This window comes from Corapipo altera, unplaced genomic scaffold (genome assembly GCF_003945725.1).
Source record: "Corapipo altera isolate COAL_440 unplaced genomic scaffold, ASM394572v1 64, whole genome shotgun sequence".
Classification (NCBI taxonomy): domain Eukaryota; kingdom Metazoa; phylum Chordata; class Aves; order Passeriformes; family Pipridae; genus Corapipo; species Corapipo altera.
This window is the reverse complement of record NW_020884893.1, coordinates 7,349,969-7,366,493: the sequence shown is the minus strand read 5'-3', so window position 1 is coordinate 7,366,493 and position 16,525 is coordinate 7,349,969. Positions and strand designations below refer to the sequence as shown.

At 52.6% G+C, this 16,525-nt stretch overlaps 1 protein-coding gene across 1 annotated transcript; it reads left to right on the top strand.

The window, feature by feature from the left end:
• Positions 1-2,334: 2,334 nt before the first annotated feature.
• RBBP8NL (RBBP8 N-terminal like) lies at positions 2,335-15,700 on the top strand. The gene is made up of 13 exons (XM_027646296.1): positions 2,335-2,401; positions 3,708-3,750; positions 4,215-4,310; positions 4,666-4,778; positions 5,697-5,769; positions 7,026-7,192; positions 7,672-7,754; positions 9,117-9,280; positions 10,288-11,092; positions 11,498-11,606; positions 13,557-13,618; positions 13,930-14,053; positions 15,227-15,700. Exons 1-13 carry the CDS (start codon positions 2,335-2,337, stop codon positions 15,343-15,345), a joined length of 2,025 nt encoding a protein of 674 aa, XP_027502097.1. The 3' UTR covers positions 15,346-15,700.
• Positions 15,701-16,525: the final 825 nt, after the last annotated feature.

The window sequence follows — 16,525 nt, the reverse complement described above, 5'->3', positions numbered from 1 at the left end:
AGGATCTCTGTTACAGTGTGTGTGCACAGACCAGAGACCCAAAGTCTTCTCCAGGTTTGCCACAGAGAGGCTGTCCTGTCTGCAGGCAGGTTTGGGTGCTGGCATCTCAAAAGCACCAAAAACAGCAATAGCATTTCCCCACTGATTGGATCCGCAGCAGGTCACAGGTCCCTGCCCACCTGAGGAAAAGAAAGTCAGGAGTGAACCCCAACCCTGGTGACACTGCAGCCATGCATGGAAGGCAAAGCTGCTGCCCACACCCCAGCCCCGAATCTTGATCTGCCGGGCTCTGCCCGCAGCGCTGAGTCACAGCTGCAGTGATCCGGATCTGGCACAGAGCACCTGGGCTGCCCCCGCGCCCTCCACCTCCCACCACATCCCAGCCCAGCCCTACCTGCCTGAACCACAGGCTGGCACCAGTCCCAGCCAGGGTGTCACCTTGCCAGGATGTCCCAGCTGGAGCCTTGTGTCCTGAAATGCTGGGTTCAGCCCTTGGAGACACCAGCCTTGGGGAATGGGCAGCACTGAGGTGGGCAGGGGCAGGTGGGCAGCCCAGGGAGCAGAGTAGGGAGCTCATGCAGCACCCCTGGCTCTGTTCCCAGTTGCAATCCCTTCCCAGATTACAACAATAGGGAATGCAATGGGAATTAGTACCTGAGCACTTCAGAGCTTTCCCAGCCAGCACTTGGGGTTTCAGTCCCATGACAGCAGTGGTGGGTCTCACAACCTCCCTTCAGCCCTGGGGAGGTGCTGTGCTCAGGGTAGAGCCAAATTTAAGACTCAATGATCCTGGAAAGTGCTTCCCATGGATGTCAGGGGTTTGGGGTTTTTTCTATTTTGCAGTAGAGCCAGGTGTTGTTTCTCCTGACTGGTTATTCAGCTGTGGCTCTTGGGGCTGAGTAGCAGAGATCAGTTCCCAATCCCATTTCACAGTGGCCCATCTCAAGCTGAGTGAGCCGTCACAAGCCACACCGTGCTTTGGGTAGCTTTTATTTGCTGGGATAGATCACCCAGCCCTGGGAAAGGGTGAGTTATTCCCAGGGAGGTGGGAGCGATGAATATTTTTAATATATTTTTCCCAGAGAGTGAGATCTCTCTCTATTCATACCAGATTTGCTCAGAAGCCAAACGAAGTGACTCTGGGATGGTTCATGTTCAGGCAGCTGCTGTGCTGATCCGAGCGTGCCGAGAGCACGCGAGCCGAGCTCACTGTCTGTGCTTGCTGGCGCGTGCCTCATTTCTTTTGAAAATCAGATGCTTTAGGGGAAACTTTCTTCTTCCAGCTCTGCGTGCCCACATCTTGCATATGCAGGCAATCTGGCACACCTCTGCTCCGTGTGCAGATAAAGGCACGGGCGAGCCAGGCTGGGAGAGGGCTGGAACCCAATGGAAAACTTCCCATGCCGCAGTGGGGCTGTAAAACCCAGCTCCCAGCCCACTCTTCACTTTCCAACAACAGAGGGGAGGTTTTCTCCCTGGTCATCTCTTCATGGCTGAAGGCTCAGTGTCCAGGTGCTTTGTTGGGATTGGGATTACTGGCCATGACTCAGTAACCCGGAATGACTTTTAGGGGAGAAGCTCCTGTGTGGCAATGCTGAATGCCTTGCTGTGGAACTCTGTCTTCTCCCAGAATGGTTTTCATGGTTCTGGAAAACCCCACAGGTGTTGTGTCCACCCCAGATTCCTGCAGGGCTTGGCTCTGCACACCACCTCTCCTGGTCTTCTGTAAAATTGGGTGAAAAACTCTGGTGTCTCCGAAGGTTCCCAAGGGGCTGCAGCCAGCAAGGCCATACAGAAAGCCTGGGTGATGACAGTGAGGTGACTGAGTGGTACATGTTGCCTCTGTAGAAACTGTGTGTGGTGCCAGAGGGAGAAGTGATGCATGGACCCATCTCCTGCTGGGCCCATCGGGGTCAAGCAACAACGCTACTGCAAATTTTCCCACCATAAGTCCCCATGTGGTCCTGACACAAGTCCTGCAGTCCACTCTTTATCCTCAATAAAATGTCCTGCCCCACCTCATCCCAGAGAAATGTAATTTAAACAGCTCAGCAGGTAGAGGAAAAGCCTGATTTTCCAGCTGGGCTTTCAGTTCTCCCAGTTTCCAAGACATACTCTTTGCTGTGCTCAGAGCTGAGGCAGGGTGGACAAAAATGCATCTCATGGTTTAGGAAATGATTTCCTTTCCTAGCTTTGGGCTTTGCCCCAGGACACCACATGCACAAGACTCATCTCTTTTATTGGACTTTTTCTTTCTATTTTAGGCTGAAACCTGAATAATTTGAAACAAAAGGACATCCTTGTGCAGGAGCAGCGTGTGGCTCAGCCCTGAACATGACCACAGAGAGTTTTGCAGAGTTCCTGAACAAGCTCAAGGAAATCCATGAGAAAGAGGTCCAAGGTAAGGAGACATGAGATGTCTGATCAAAAACTGGCCAAGGTCCATTTCTGTGTAATGCCACCTTGATCTGTTTGGTTTCAAATAACCTGAAGGGAGGAGGAGCAGGTGTGGAACTTTGGGGATTAGTGCTGAGCAAGCATTACCCGTGGGGATGGACTGGGACATGGGGTCACAGCCTGGCCCTCAGGGGATCACCCCCTCTGATGGCACCTTGGTGCCTCTCACCGGCAGAGAACAAAGTTTACTGAGAAAATCAGTAACTTTTTGGATGATGAGGAGGAGCAGAAGAGAGCACCCAAGGCTCCTGGAGAGCGAGCCACGGAGGTGCTCAGTCCCTGCGGGAATCCCACTTGCTCCAAGTGTTAGCCGTGGGGGATTTGGCTCCTTTCCTGCTCCTGGTGCCATAGTCTGTGCTAAAGGTGAACTGGGAGGTTTGCAGAGGTGACACACACACCTGCTGGGCATCTGCTCCAAGCAATGAGGATTGGAGTACATTTGGATAGTGAAGGATCAAAGGAAAACAGAGAGATGCAATAATCTATAAGACAGAAGCAGCAGGAGATGAAGCTCTGTTAAAGAAAACATTAGAGTCAGGTTGGATAGTTTATTCCTCTAGGGAATAAATTATTCCTCAGGTCATACATTATTAAAATAAAACCCATTAGGTTAAGCAACCGAATGCCAAATACAATTGTTTTCCTATTAGAATAATTCCCAGTATCAATATTATGAACAAAACATCAGCACTTTTGGAGGATTCTGGCTTATGAATTCATTCTTCACTTGTGTAATTTCAAGCCGTGTGAGAGTTAGAGGAAGCTGTTGAGCAATTTAAACCACATGTTTACATCTACTTTGCATAAAATGTATTTGACAGGATGTAACGTCTGCAGATCCATCAACCAAAGCCGTTCGTGCTCAGCTGTAAATATTCTCCAAGATGCTTTCCAACCCTGAGAGCTATAAAATACTACCCACCTGGGAAATGTATGCTGTAGCAAGAAATAAGTAGAAACAAAACTAAACCAGACTTCTGGGGGGGGGGAGGTGGGAGGCAAATGCAGATGCATTAAATACTCGGAATACAAAATGTGCTCACATCCTGTACAGCTTTTCCAGCTATATTAAACTGTGGTGGTGTTTCACACACACACTGTGTTATTCCTTCTCGGAAATACGGTTTGCAAATCGATGAGATTTCTGCAAAGCCACGCACCTTCCTGAAGTTCCATCGCTGCAGTTTGTTTCTGAGTGCCAGGGGACTGGCAACAAACACCCACCTCTCTGCCTCTGTTCCTTGTTCCAGGTCTGCACAGCAAGCTGACAGAGCTGACGACGGAGAAGTGCCGGTGAGCAATGCCGAGCCCACCCCACCCATGCTGCGGTGGGACAGGGGGTGGAGGGGTGGTTACACTGCTTAGTTTTCAGACCTCCCGAGTTCTCCTCCAAAACTGATGGATTTAGGGAGCACTGCTTGCCTTTCTGGCTCTGCCAAATTCAAACCCTTCGGGAGTTTTTGCCACACAAGTCCCCAGCACAGGCAGGGCTTGGTGTGATCCCAACCTACCTCCAGTTCGCCTTCCCACTGGCAAGTGATGCTCGTGCCAGCTCATGATTATTCTCTTGGGAAGCAATAAACCATGAGGAAGCAAGCTCCTAACTCCAAGGGAGGTGTCACAGGGCAGTGTCTGGGCTCTAACACATTTGTTTCCCCTCCTGCCCCACAAGCAAAAGGGTGCTGTGGATGGAGGCACAGATTTTGGGGAGAAATCCAATAACCCCCTTTTTTTGTGTGTTCTGTTTTTTCAATTAGCGATGCTCAGAGAATTGAAGAGCTGTTTGCTAAAAATCACCAATTGAGAGAACAACAAAAGGTCCTTAAAGAAAATGTAAAGGTGTTAGAAAACAGGTAGGATTTGGTTTTCAATAGAGTGCTGCTTAGTGGCAGCAACTGCACCATCCTAGGGGGAGACTTCAGAATTTGCTGTCTTCCCTGGAGTGGGGTGTAGCACAGGAACCTCTGCATTGCTCATACTCAGCTGCTGGGAGAGCTGGAGGAGTCTGAGCACATGCAGAGGAGCTTTCCTAAGCTCATGATGGTGGGACTAGATCTGGGGGGGTGGAAGGGTCAGTGATAACCCCTCTCACCAATTTGGGGTGATGGGCTGGGTGTTCACGCTTCTCTGTGGGGAGGGCAGGAGCTTATTTCCCCCATGGAAACCGTGTGGTAACAAGCTGCTGGCCGTGTTTTTTCCTTCCTCCAGACTGCGAGCAGGTCTCTGTGACAGATGCATGGTCACCCAGGAGCTGGCCAAAAAGAAGCAGAATGAGTATGAGACCTCCCATTTCCAGAGCCTGCAGCACATCTTCATCCTCTGTACGTACCACTGCCCGCTGTAGGCTCAGCTTTGGCTGTCTCAGCCTTTGCTCAGTTAATGCCTCTCCCAGATACTTGCACAGGAGCCCTCGTGGTGACCAGGCACCCAGAAGGGGTTTGGGGATGGGGAGAAGGGAGGGAGCAGAGCTGTGGATGTCAGCCACACCCCCCAAGCAGAGGTAACAAAGCAGCAGACCTGGGGGTTGCAGCTCTCTGCGCCTCCAGAAAAGAAATGCCAGGCCATGTCAGCTGCAAGGAAAAAAGATGCATTTGGCATGGCAGGAGCAACACTCTGGCAAAGACAGGAAAGTCACAGCAGCAGCTCAGCACGGGTAAATGGAAATCAAGCAACACGTGTGATGGATCTTCTCCTGAGCTTTTGGCAGGGCTCCCAGCACTGCTCAAGAGTGTTTTTTTCTCCCTGGGGATTGAGCTGACCCCGGGAGGGTCCTGGGGGTAAGGGAGATAAGGCATTTAGAAGGGATGGAGAGGTGCCAACAGCCCTTGGTTTATCTCCCCTGCTATGCCACTGCTCCCCGAGTGCTGCTTTCGAGCAGGAGCAAGCCAAGGCAGTCACCCACCCTGCCCGCGCTTGCCCGCGGCCTCCTCGCTGCAGCACCCGCCTGCTGGGTGCTCTCAGCTCCCTCTGGAATTTGCCTGATCCCACCCCAGACCCCCAGTACTCCCCCTAACTCAGCACCTGCTCATCAGGGGCAGCTGTGGTGTTCAGGGCAGGATGTTGGCTGTGTCCAACCCACCACACCACGGCCACTGCTGTATCTGGGTCGTGCTCTCCCCCTGAGCTGGATGAGCTGCCGTTCCCCCCTCCTCCTCCCTTGGGGACCCCAGCGACCTGTGGGGAGTGTCAGCTCTCTCCTTGCAGCACCTGAACCCTCAGCACAACCTCTGTCCCTGCAGCTAATGAGACAAATCGCCTGAGGGAAGAGAACAAAACTCTCAAGGAAGAACTGAAGAAGCTCCGGAGCCTGGAGTAAGTGCTTCCCTGGGTTTCATTCATTCTCAGGGGTGTTAGTAAAGACAGGGGCATCCCCACAGCTGAGCAGGGCTATGTCCAGACTGCAGCATCCTCAGGGGTATTTTAGCATCTAACTCCTGTGGATTCCTTTATATATTAGACATTGAAACATTCCCAACAGTCTCAAAACCCTTGTTGACCTTTACTCGCTCCCCTGTTAACCTGCATCCAAGGATTCAGTGTTTGGGGAACAAGGGTATTCAACCCTTCTCCTCCTCATGGGGTACAGCTCATGGGAAACAAAGTCCTGGGTGCTTAGCTTGGCCATGGACCTCCACCTGGGCTCTTCCATGGCACCAGCTCCCCTCCTGCATCAGCCAGGTTGTGTTTTGGAGGAAGGAGATTGACACACAAGGAACTGTGTTTTGGTTAAAGAGGGAGAAGAGATCAGCACCAACAGGTTCGTATCCTGACAGAGCACTGTGCTGAAAGCCAAGTAACCTGCCAGGCTGGCCAATATATACAAATCAGCTCATTCCTCAAGGGTTTAAAGTCCAGAGGAATTAGCACTGAGGAATTAGTTTAGAAATGTGTTTTCTTTGGAGCACAGGAACATCATCCGCTTAAAGAGAAACTGTGGCTTTTACTCCCCAAATGCTTCTCAAGACCTGACTAATTCCAGAGCTGTAGGTTGGGCAGGGCTTGATGAGTGCTCCCGCTCTGCTCTGCTCTCCCTGGGATGCTGGATAGGAAGATTTCCAGCCAAACATCTATGTCTCAGCCAGGACTTTGTCCATGACATAAACATGTGTCTCCAAGACTTAGTCATTCCCTCATAGTCATCAAGAGCATCAGCCCCTCCATCCTGATATGGTGACAGAGCACAGCCACCACATCCTCATGCTGAATCCACCCCTAAATCAGGCTATAACCCCAGCCAGGGACATACACATTCCCACAGGGCTTTTGCAATAGTCACAGCTGGGTCCTGGCTTACCCAACATCGTGGCATCCTGTGACATTACCCACAGCCAAGTGGGGCAATCAGACCTTGAGCTGTTGTGCTGGCTCTGTCCCATGCTCCAGACTGCAGCTGAGCTAGTGATAAGCTTCAGTGGAAGGAGATGAGTCTGAGGATCCAGTATATCCACATACACACTTACATAAATATGCATATTTGTATATCAGGCTCAGAGCTCCCAGTACAGTGGCTCCAAAACCTTCCTTCTCCTACCCCTTCCCATTAATTCATGTCCTTTTCCTTTCAACAGGGACAGGGCAAAGAACCCAGGAGTCACCTCCAGAGAAAGCAGCTCCACGCCAAGCTCCCCATTGCCTTTACTGTCCCCGATGAGCAGAAATGTTGGCAGTGAGAAAGGAGCTCACAGGGAAGCAGAAGAAGCCCACCATGATGTGGCAGACCTTGAACTGGGAGAAGGTGGGTGTTGCTGGCTCCTGCCACCCTTGAGGGACCTTAGGATGGGAAGAGTGACAGAGTCATGGTGCAAAACTGCTCTGGGAAAGGGTCTGGAGAGCAAAGGCCAAGCTGTTGCCATCTCAGATGGATGTTGCCATGGGTAGAACAGGTGCTGGGAGAGAAATACACATCAAAGGAGAAACACACTGCTCTACATTAGAGAAAAAGAGTGTTTGGGAGCCCTCACTGTAACACAAGTGATGTGCAAGTGTGGATCCTGTTTCATGCAGAGACCATGTTGTTGCCTTGCCCAACCACATGTGTAATGGAGGGAACATTCAATCAAGTGCTGGCTTGAGCCAAAAGGAAATTTTGACTCAAAGTTTTCAGTAAGAGGTGGTTGGTACCAGCCAGTGGGTCCCTGGGAGGCTGTGAGACTCCAGCACACTGCAGGGCAGGGCTGCAGCAGCTCTGGGTGACTGTTTGTGTCTTTTTTGCAGAAAAGCCTGCAGCACAGAAAAGCTCTCCAAGCAGCAGGACTTCCCCAGGCACTGTCCTCCAAGAAGTCAGCCTTGCAGAAATGGTGAGTTGTCAGAGGTGGTCCGATGTCCTCAGGCCTTCTTCCCACCGCTGTGGTCATCTGAACTGGATCAAGACAAGCAGATTAGGATAGGGAAAGAGTAGGAGGCACTCAGAGGGGAAACAACTAACCAGACTTGGGCAGTGCCAAGGAGGGCACCTACCTTTGCAGAAATTGCCATTTGCTGCAAGCAAAGCATGTGAAGTTTGGCACAGGCTCCTGTCCCTGCTGCGAACATGCACATCCATGTTTGCTCCTGTGTTTATCCTTCATGACAACACATCCAGCATCCTTGAGTCCTCTGCCCAATGCTCTGGTTCCTCTCTCAGATGTCTTGCTGGGGAAACCTCTGAGGAATGAAGGAGCTGGGGAGATTGTGCTGAGCCACATTTCAGTGTAGCTTATCCTGAGCTCTCCATTACCTGGGTGAGCAAGGAGCTGGAGCACAGTGAATGTTGGAAAAGCCTGGAGAACGTGTAAACTGTGGGAGTTGTGGGTACCAGGAACAAACACACCACAGCAGCCCTGCCCAAGAGCAGATACAGGCGTCTCTCCATTTGAAGCATAATGAATATTGGTATTTTCAGAGGCCTGGCGTTCAGTGGTTGCCATTTTGTGCATTGATGCAAACACAAACACAGAAAGCGTGCCAGCTGAGGGTTGCTGAGTGATATGGTGACACTGGGTGCTGGGAGATGAGACTGCAGGATCTGAAGCCGTGCTCCTGGTCATGGGAAATCAAGCCCACATACACACCCACAGAGGTGCTTCTGTTTTGGGACAGGTTTTGCTTACCTGACCTCCACAAAAAACTTGAAAGAGCAGGTAAAAAGGGGCTTTGGTAAGGCTGCAGGCAGGCTGTGGGAATAATTAATAGGGATCACAGGAAGGGCTGGTGGGCAGGGAAAAGTCAGGTCAGAACATGTGGTGAGCCTTTCATGGCAGCTGATGGAGATGATGATGTCCTGGCCTCACAACCAGGTACTCCACTAGAAATACACCCACCAAAGCTGTGTGTGCCAGGAGCTTACATGAGTAAAGGCTAGGGAATTTGCAGGGTCTTATCTTGGTTAAGCCACTGAATCATGACTTAAGCAGAGACACAAGACCTCCTGCTCTACAAATCAGGGCAGCCCAAAAACAGAGAGTGCAGTAGATCCTGCCAGAAAGCATAAGGGGGAAATCTCCCAGTAAAAATTAATAAAAATCTGGTCAAGCTGTTGACCAGAATCATCAAACAGAGCACTCAGGAGCTGCTTGTCTTGTTCTCACTGGTGAAGAGATGCATCCCAGCTCAGCTGGGCTCCCTGTAGCTCGGGGTGCACAGTAGAATGGCTCACCTGGACTTTCTCCCCTCTGCCGCAGGCATCCCAGAGGATTTCCAACCAGCTGCATGGAACCATTGCCCTGGTGAGACCTGGTTCCAGGCCCTGTCTTCTGGAAAAAAGTCCTTCAGGGACAGCAGTGTCCCCACCAGCGAGGAAGACTCCTCTCCCTCCGGAGCGCGAGCACAGCCCCAGCCTTGAGGCGTGAGTACCAGCTCCTGGCCTGATCCATGGCCCAAGGCACTGTCCCACTGGGCAGACTGGGATGAGATGGCCAGTATTCACTGTGCCTGTCCACCTTCCCCTCCAATCTTCTCCCACAGCCTTGGGGAGGGGGGAATCTCCCAGTTTATGCCAGCAAAAAATGACCGGAATGCAGCCCAACAAGACCAGCCTCTCATTATTCCAGCTTCTCAGAGAGACCCATAAAGTGAACCGGGTGCCCCCACCTCCAGCTAGGAGAAGGACTTGTCCCAGGGCAGGCAGGAATCCCTGCTCCTCCTTATCTATTCTAATGGGCTTTTCTACAGGGCTCAGCACTTCCCAGACTTATCCTCCCCATGGATTTCAGAAGCACAGAAGGCTGAGCAAGGCTAGTGAGTTCACCAGTAGCAAGTTTTCCAGAGTGGGAGGAGCTCTGCTGAACATTCCTGGGAAAAGCTTGCACTCATGGAAGGGAAATAACCAGCGATAGCAGGGACTGGGTTTACAGGGCAGGTTCATGCACTGTGCCAACCTTCTTAGCATGGGTGTAAAAGGCTCCCATTGAGTGAGATTAGGGCAGAGTGGGCTGTTCCTCTGTCCTGAGTGTCTTCAGGCCCACCAAGGCACTAAGAAAGCCCAGGAGGGTGGGTAGGATGCTGCTGGCTGTAAGGCATGATTTGAAAAGTGATGTCTCAGCAGCAGTGCTGATGTGAGTGGTCACTGCATCCTCACCCTCGCTCAACCCACTGCCTGGACCTACTGTGGCCCAGGGACAGGGGATTGCTGCTGGATAGGGATGGTTTCCTGCAGTGTGTGCAGTGAGGAGACCTGCTGCCTGAACCCCCCGGCCACCAGGACCTTCTTCCCCAGCACCCAAAGGCAAGCGTGATGCACAGGCCAAGAGCTGCAAGAGGGCATAGAAAGACCATGTACATACCCTACAGGGCTAGGAAACCACGGGGAAACTCTCTATTTAAAATGATGGGGTTTTTCATTACTTTTTTTAGTTATTTAACAGCAAGCAAACTTGACTCCCCCAAGGCTGCTCCATCCTACGAAAACCTCAAACTGACCACCCGGAGAGAGCAGCTCTGCCTCCTCCACAAGCACCTTTCCCTGCACCAGCTGGGGCTGGCGAGTCACTGCACCTCGGCTGAGCGGGATGGCAGCAGCTTCTCCAGCCATTTGCTCAGGACCAAAGATGCCGAGGGCAGGACACGGTCACGCGACGGCTGGGAAGATCATGCAGCCTTGCTGAAGCTCCCTGCCACCATGGTGTACGTGAGGGATCAGCACCTGGAAGAAAAACTGCACCTCCTCAAGCACCGGGAGAGGCTGCAGCACCTCCTCATGCAGCAGTGCCAGCCAGGCCAGCGGGCAGAGGGAGACACCAAGCTCACACCTGAGGAGCGGCCCCTCTCCCCGTGGCTGAGCATCGCGGCGGGATGCAAGGAGGAAAGGTCCTTCCTGGAGGATGCCGCGGATGCGAAGGAAGAGAAGGAGCTTTGGCTGAGCCGAGATCGCCCCGAGCTCCGAGTAAAGGTGAAGGAGGCAAGGGATGATGATGCAGACACGCCACTGGATCTGTCAGACTCCGGCCGTGGCAGGGAATCAGACTGGCACCACCGCCGGGAGCTGCGGGGGTGCGGCAGCCCCGGGGAGAGCCCCGCTGAGCTGACAGCCCGCGGCCCTAGCGGGAGACACAGGGCACAGCGGGACGACCTGCGCTACCCCTACCACTGGCCCAGTGCCACCCGGGCACTGCCTGGTGCTGCCAAGCAGGAAGAGGAGGAGGAAGAGGATGCAGCTGTGGTGAGTACAGCTCGTGTTGGCACCAGCTGTGACCCCTTCCCCTCCCCAGGGTGTCCAGCACTGCTGCTGGCACCATTGTGACCACTGTTAGGAGGATGGCTTTGATTTATGTGATGCCAACTTGCACATGGCAGAGCCACAGCTGCTCAGCCTGGGCTCTCATTCCCCCTCTCCCCTCCAGTGCCTGTGGGGTTTCCATCCAAGCCCAAGGACAGGCAGTGTCTGTGCCCCCTCCTGCAGGCTGGTGCAGGAGGTGTGCTGGGCTCCCTGCAACACACCACAGCACACAGAAACGCCTCTGTGATGCTCGTCCCCATGGGTGTCGCACATAAGGGCTGGGGACAATCCTTTCGTCCTGCCTGGTGGCAACAACCTTTGTGCTCCCTGTATCCCTGTATCCCACAGCTCACGCTCTCACGGGCACATCTGACAAACAGCTCCACACCGAGCAACCCGGAGGCCCTTCCTGAATCTGGGGTGAGACGGGATGTGAGTGCACAGAAGGGAGAACCAGGTAAGAAGCCCCAGGCAAATGTGACATTTGAGAAGGCAAGAGCAAAAGGTGCATTTTGGCAAAGGCATCTCCCAGCCCGGAGCTCTGTGCTGGGCTCTGCACACACCTGCAAACGCACCAACAGGAGAGACCCTTCCAGGGACCCAGGTGCTCCTGGCTCCCAACACTTTTGGGCCATTAGGAGAAATTCAGGTTTCACATTTCTGCCCTTGAGAGCTCAGTTTTCAACCCTAGAGATGTCCAAAATTCAGGCTCAGTACCTCTAGGGAGAAAGTAACTTCAGCTGTTCTGGAGAAAAGCCCAGTGTCTCTGCCCAGCACGGTCAGGAGCCACCCATGGGGTGCCCTTGCTCACCCTGCAGAGCACCCTCCTCTCCATGCCTGGTGGTATGGAATTCCCAGGAGCTAAAGAGGTCAATGTAGCTCCAACCTATTGGCAAAACCCACTCCAGAGTGAGCAGCAACAAGATAATGTTGCTGCTCCAGCATTACCCAAGAAATCCCCAAGAGAGATGGGGAAAACGCAAGAGGTTTGCAGGACTAACACTGGAAAACCATCCCTGTCTGACCCCTTACTCCAATACATGCCCTGTGCTGGCACAGCACACAGGGTTGAGCATGGAGACAGGGATGCTGGTACCTGCAGCAGGTAGACCGGGATGCTCTCCTGCTTTTTCCCTGCTCCATCCCCCATAAGAGACCTTTCAAGGCTTTCTCCCTGCCTGACCACCAGGGGACACAGATGCCAGGTTTGTCCAGGTGGGTGGGAGGCAGCAGCCATGGGGATTGGAGCAGGAAGCACGTCTGCTGAGAGCTGCTCAGTACCAGTCTTACTGGCTTGGCCAGAAAGTTGAGCTCTCCTGGATTAGTTGGTCTGGGCGTGTCGGAGTGGTTTGGGAACACTCTCCGGAGCAGGATTTTTCATGGTGGAAAAAAAAAAAAAAAAAGGGAGTCCTCTGTGATTTACATGCTAAGGAGATATCATCATGGCAGAAGAATTTCAGCTGATTACATTCTGGGTGTGGGAATACAGGACTTTCTTCAGTTCTCACCTTAAGGTTGACACAAAGCCCAGGAAACAAGACACAGAAACTTCTGCGCTTTCTAGTGAACCTTAACCTGCAGAAGGATAAGGTGAGGATGGGATCAGGCCACAGGGACTCCAGGAGTGCCTGGAAGCAGCAATGTCTGCTCTCCCACCTGGGCAGGGAGGCTGCCCTGCTGAGCCCCACCCTAGCCAGACCTGGTGTCATAACCAAGAAGTACTGAGCTTCTGGAATGCCCCTGCCCCTCTGAAGAGGGCACAGCCCTGTCTGCCCTCCACGGCCAGCCCAGCTGTGCTGCTGTGGGTGCAGTCAGGGTGATGCCACCAGCAGCAAGGTTTGGCCCCCAACTCGTGCAGATTCACTCTGTGCGGAGGTCGGGTGTGTGCAGGTTTGTGTCTGGGGTTCTGTAGCCTTGGGGTCTATGTGCAGCAGAACCTTTTGCTGGGCAGAGAAGTGTCTCCCCTGCCTTTCCTTCCTCTGCTCCTCAGCACATGTTTCCTGCTGAGAGACACTGACCAACACCAACAGCAAATGTGTGAAAAATATGCTTCTCCCCACCTGGGGCTAAAATGGGAAGGTGCAGTCTGGTGTTTAAATACCCCCCAGCTTCCCACCTGAATGTAGCCACAGATGTAGGGGCAGCACTTGCAACTTTGGTGTAGCAAAGTCCTACGGATACACCTTTACTGGGAGCTGGTTTCCCAACAGAATCCTGTTGGATCATCCATAAGCATTCATTCCAAGCCACTAAGCTCTCAGTGTCTCTGCTTTGCAACACAGTTTATTGCTAAACCTGTTTTCTGCCTCAGTGGCTCTCAGAGCACGGACCAGTGGCTCTGTATCTGCTCATGAGCTTGTCAAGTCTCCTGCCAGCCAAAAAAGCCCTTCTTTTTGTGTTTCCTTAGATGACAATGATGCTGAGTCTGGGAAGCAGGAATCCGATGAGCCAGACACAACGGACAGCGAGGTTGGTTTGTTCTCCTCAGCCATCAGCTTAGGCTGCCAGGTCCAAGAGGCATAAGACAGGTTGTCCCTGCCCAAGCTCCTTCCAGAAGGTGATGGCTCTTCCTGCACTAGGTGCCAAAACTCATTCCCACCCTGTTACACAACTTGTTGCTGAGGGATAGAAGTATCACTCTTTCCAGCTAGACAAGAGTGTTTATGAACAATATCATTTGTCATCACTCCATAGGAATGATCACAAAGGTCCCTGGCAATGCCACTAGCTCCCTGGGAAATCCAGGGTAGTTTGTAGACTGACTGTTCTCATTGCTCTAGGGGGCTGCCCCATATGAAGACGAGATCCTACAAGAAGCCGAGGCTGATGGGAAATACTTTTGCACCAAAGACAAAGCTCATGTGCAACAGAAGAGAAAAAGAGGACAGGAACTTTGGCCGAAAGGTAGGGAGGAGGAGTCCCTCGGGGCATCAGCTCAGGGTCACAATTTCTGCTGCTTCCCAAGAGGCTCCTATGAGAAAAGCATGAGGGAACCGAGGGCAGAGGGGAGGAGGGCTCTTCTGCCGAGCACATGCCATGCTGTGCTGTGTTTTGGCAACACCTGTCTCCAGCTGGAGGAGCCCCCTGCTAATGGTTAGCCAGAGCAGCCTGAGCAGGGTGACCAGGAGAGCACTCCTGAGCACCTAAGCTAACAGAGCTGTGTTTGCTTAGCAGGTCAGGGAGGCAGTGACTGGGGAAGGCCAAATTCCCAGGGGTGAGTTATTCACATGCAGAGAAAGGTTTCTGCCCATTCTGTTGATCTCCCACTGTGGCTGGGGAGGTCTCCCTGCTGACAGAGGAATGTGTTGTACTCGTGTTTCCTACAGGTGAATAAGCAGAAAACTGCTCCTGATAAGGGTAAGGATAAGAGAGACCTTTGTCTGTCAGGCTTTAAAAAGTGCTCTGTCAGACAAACCCTGCTGCTCACCCCCTCTGTACCAGCCGTAAAGACAGGGAAGTGTTGACCCAATTATAAATGCAGAGAAGTCTGCTCCTGGAACATGAAAGGAGATTGTTTAACAGCCCAGCCTTCAGAGGGGTTTGCTTACTCAGGGTACACCACCAGAGCTGGGTGACAAGAGGATTTGCTCTACAAAATCAGCCACTCAGAGCAATGGGGGGGAAGATGCCCTGTACACCCCAGGGCAGACACATCCAACCTTCTAGGACAGGATGGAGATGTCCCAAGTGAGGACTGAACGCAGCTGTGGTAGGAATGGGGTGATGGAGAGACATAACACCTCTCTCAGCATGTGGTGTGGGCCATGTACCACACTGGAAGGGGGGAAAATACAAAGAATACATCCTGCTGGTCTGGGTACCCTCTCAGGTATGCTCCTGCATCAGGTCAGTTCTCTGCCTATTTCTGCTTTACATGTTGTTTCTGTGTCCAGGATGACAACAGCCTCCCCTGGATAATCCACACATCTCACTTGTGAGGTGTTTCTCTTGGTCTCTCCTCTGCTGAGCTTTGCTTCCTCCTGCACTGTCCCTATTTTGGGATGAGGTCATGCTGATTCCGTACATGTAAATCCATTGCTCTGTGGTTGACTCCTGCTGTCATCTTGCTGTTTACAGGAGCTAAGAAGTCAATGAGAGGAAGAAAGAAAATCAAAGTGGAGCAATGCTCAGTGGGGATCACAAAGGAACTGGAGAATTGCTCTGCTTCCCACAACGATACCTCTGAGGAGAGTTAACAGCAGGGCAGGATGAAGCGACACGGAGGGCTCGGAGGCCTCAGCATCCCACCCACACTGGGAGTGAATCCGTCTGTCATGCTGGGCCTGGCAGTGGGGAATTCATAAGGACCCACTAATGGGTAGAGCACTCAGAAACTCCTCACTCAGTGCTCCAGGAAAGGCTAGGCAAGGAAGAGCCATGCAGGTGATCCCCAGAGCAGACAGGTCACTGCTGGTGGAGCAGCACATTCAGCAACCCCAGGTCTGCACTGGAGCAGACCCTCAGACTGGTGCTAAGAAGAGGAAACATCTCTTTGCAGCACTCACCCTGGATCAGAACAATGATTCTTCCCTGGGATTTCATGCTTGGAGAACAGACTACTCAGGCCCCATTCCTCATGTAGGATGGCCTGGTGGCTGGTCAAAGGGTGGTGACCAAGCTAAACACTGCATGTACAAACCTGCTTTGATTAAATCCATACCCAGGTTTCATACACATGCAGATCTTCTTTGACCTAGAAAAAGTCCATGGTTTCCTTTTCCAGTTAAGTGAGGAGCAAGCACATGAGTGGACAGGTGGGATGTGTCCCTGGAGAGGGCAGGGAGACAAGCACGGGAAGGGAGGGCTTGGGTGCTCACTCTCCCCAAGGTGTCCTGCATGCCTGAAAAAGGTCAGTGTGTGAGACCCAGCTGCGGCTCACAGCAGAGCACCAGCTCAGCAATTCACACTAACCTTGGCAGGATCGCTGGGAGCTGTTTTTCACGTGGATAAACTGTTCTTAATAATATTTTTTTCTGTTGGGCTGAGATGAGAAGGACTGCAGTGAGCATCCCTGCAGCCACAACATCGCTCCAGGAGCCAAGCTGGGGTGTTCCTGGAGCACAGCTGGAGAACAGGAGGACAAAACAGGAAACCAGAGAAGGAGTGCCAGAGCCAGTACCTTCCCTGGTTGGTGCCTCATCATTTCCTTTGCCCGCAGTTATTTCTATTCAAACGTATGTTTGTTTGTCCGCTCACAAGAGCGAAGGCAAAGCGCAACCAGCCAAGAGCAGCATCTTCATCCTGCAGCGCCTTCCTGCCTCCCCAACACCAAAATCTCACTTTAAGAGGGGGAGCAGGGGCGGGAAGGGGCCCTGCCCTGAGCGGGGCAGTCCTGCACCCAGCCGGGCGGGAGCGGTGGAAGCGGTGCGGGAGCGG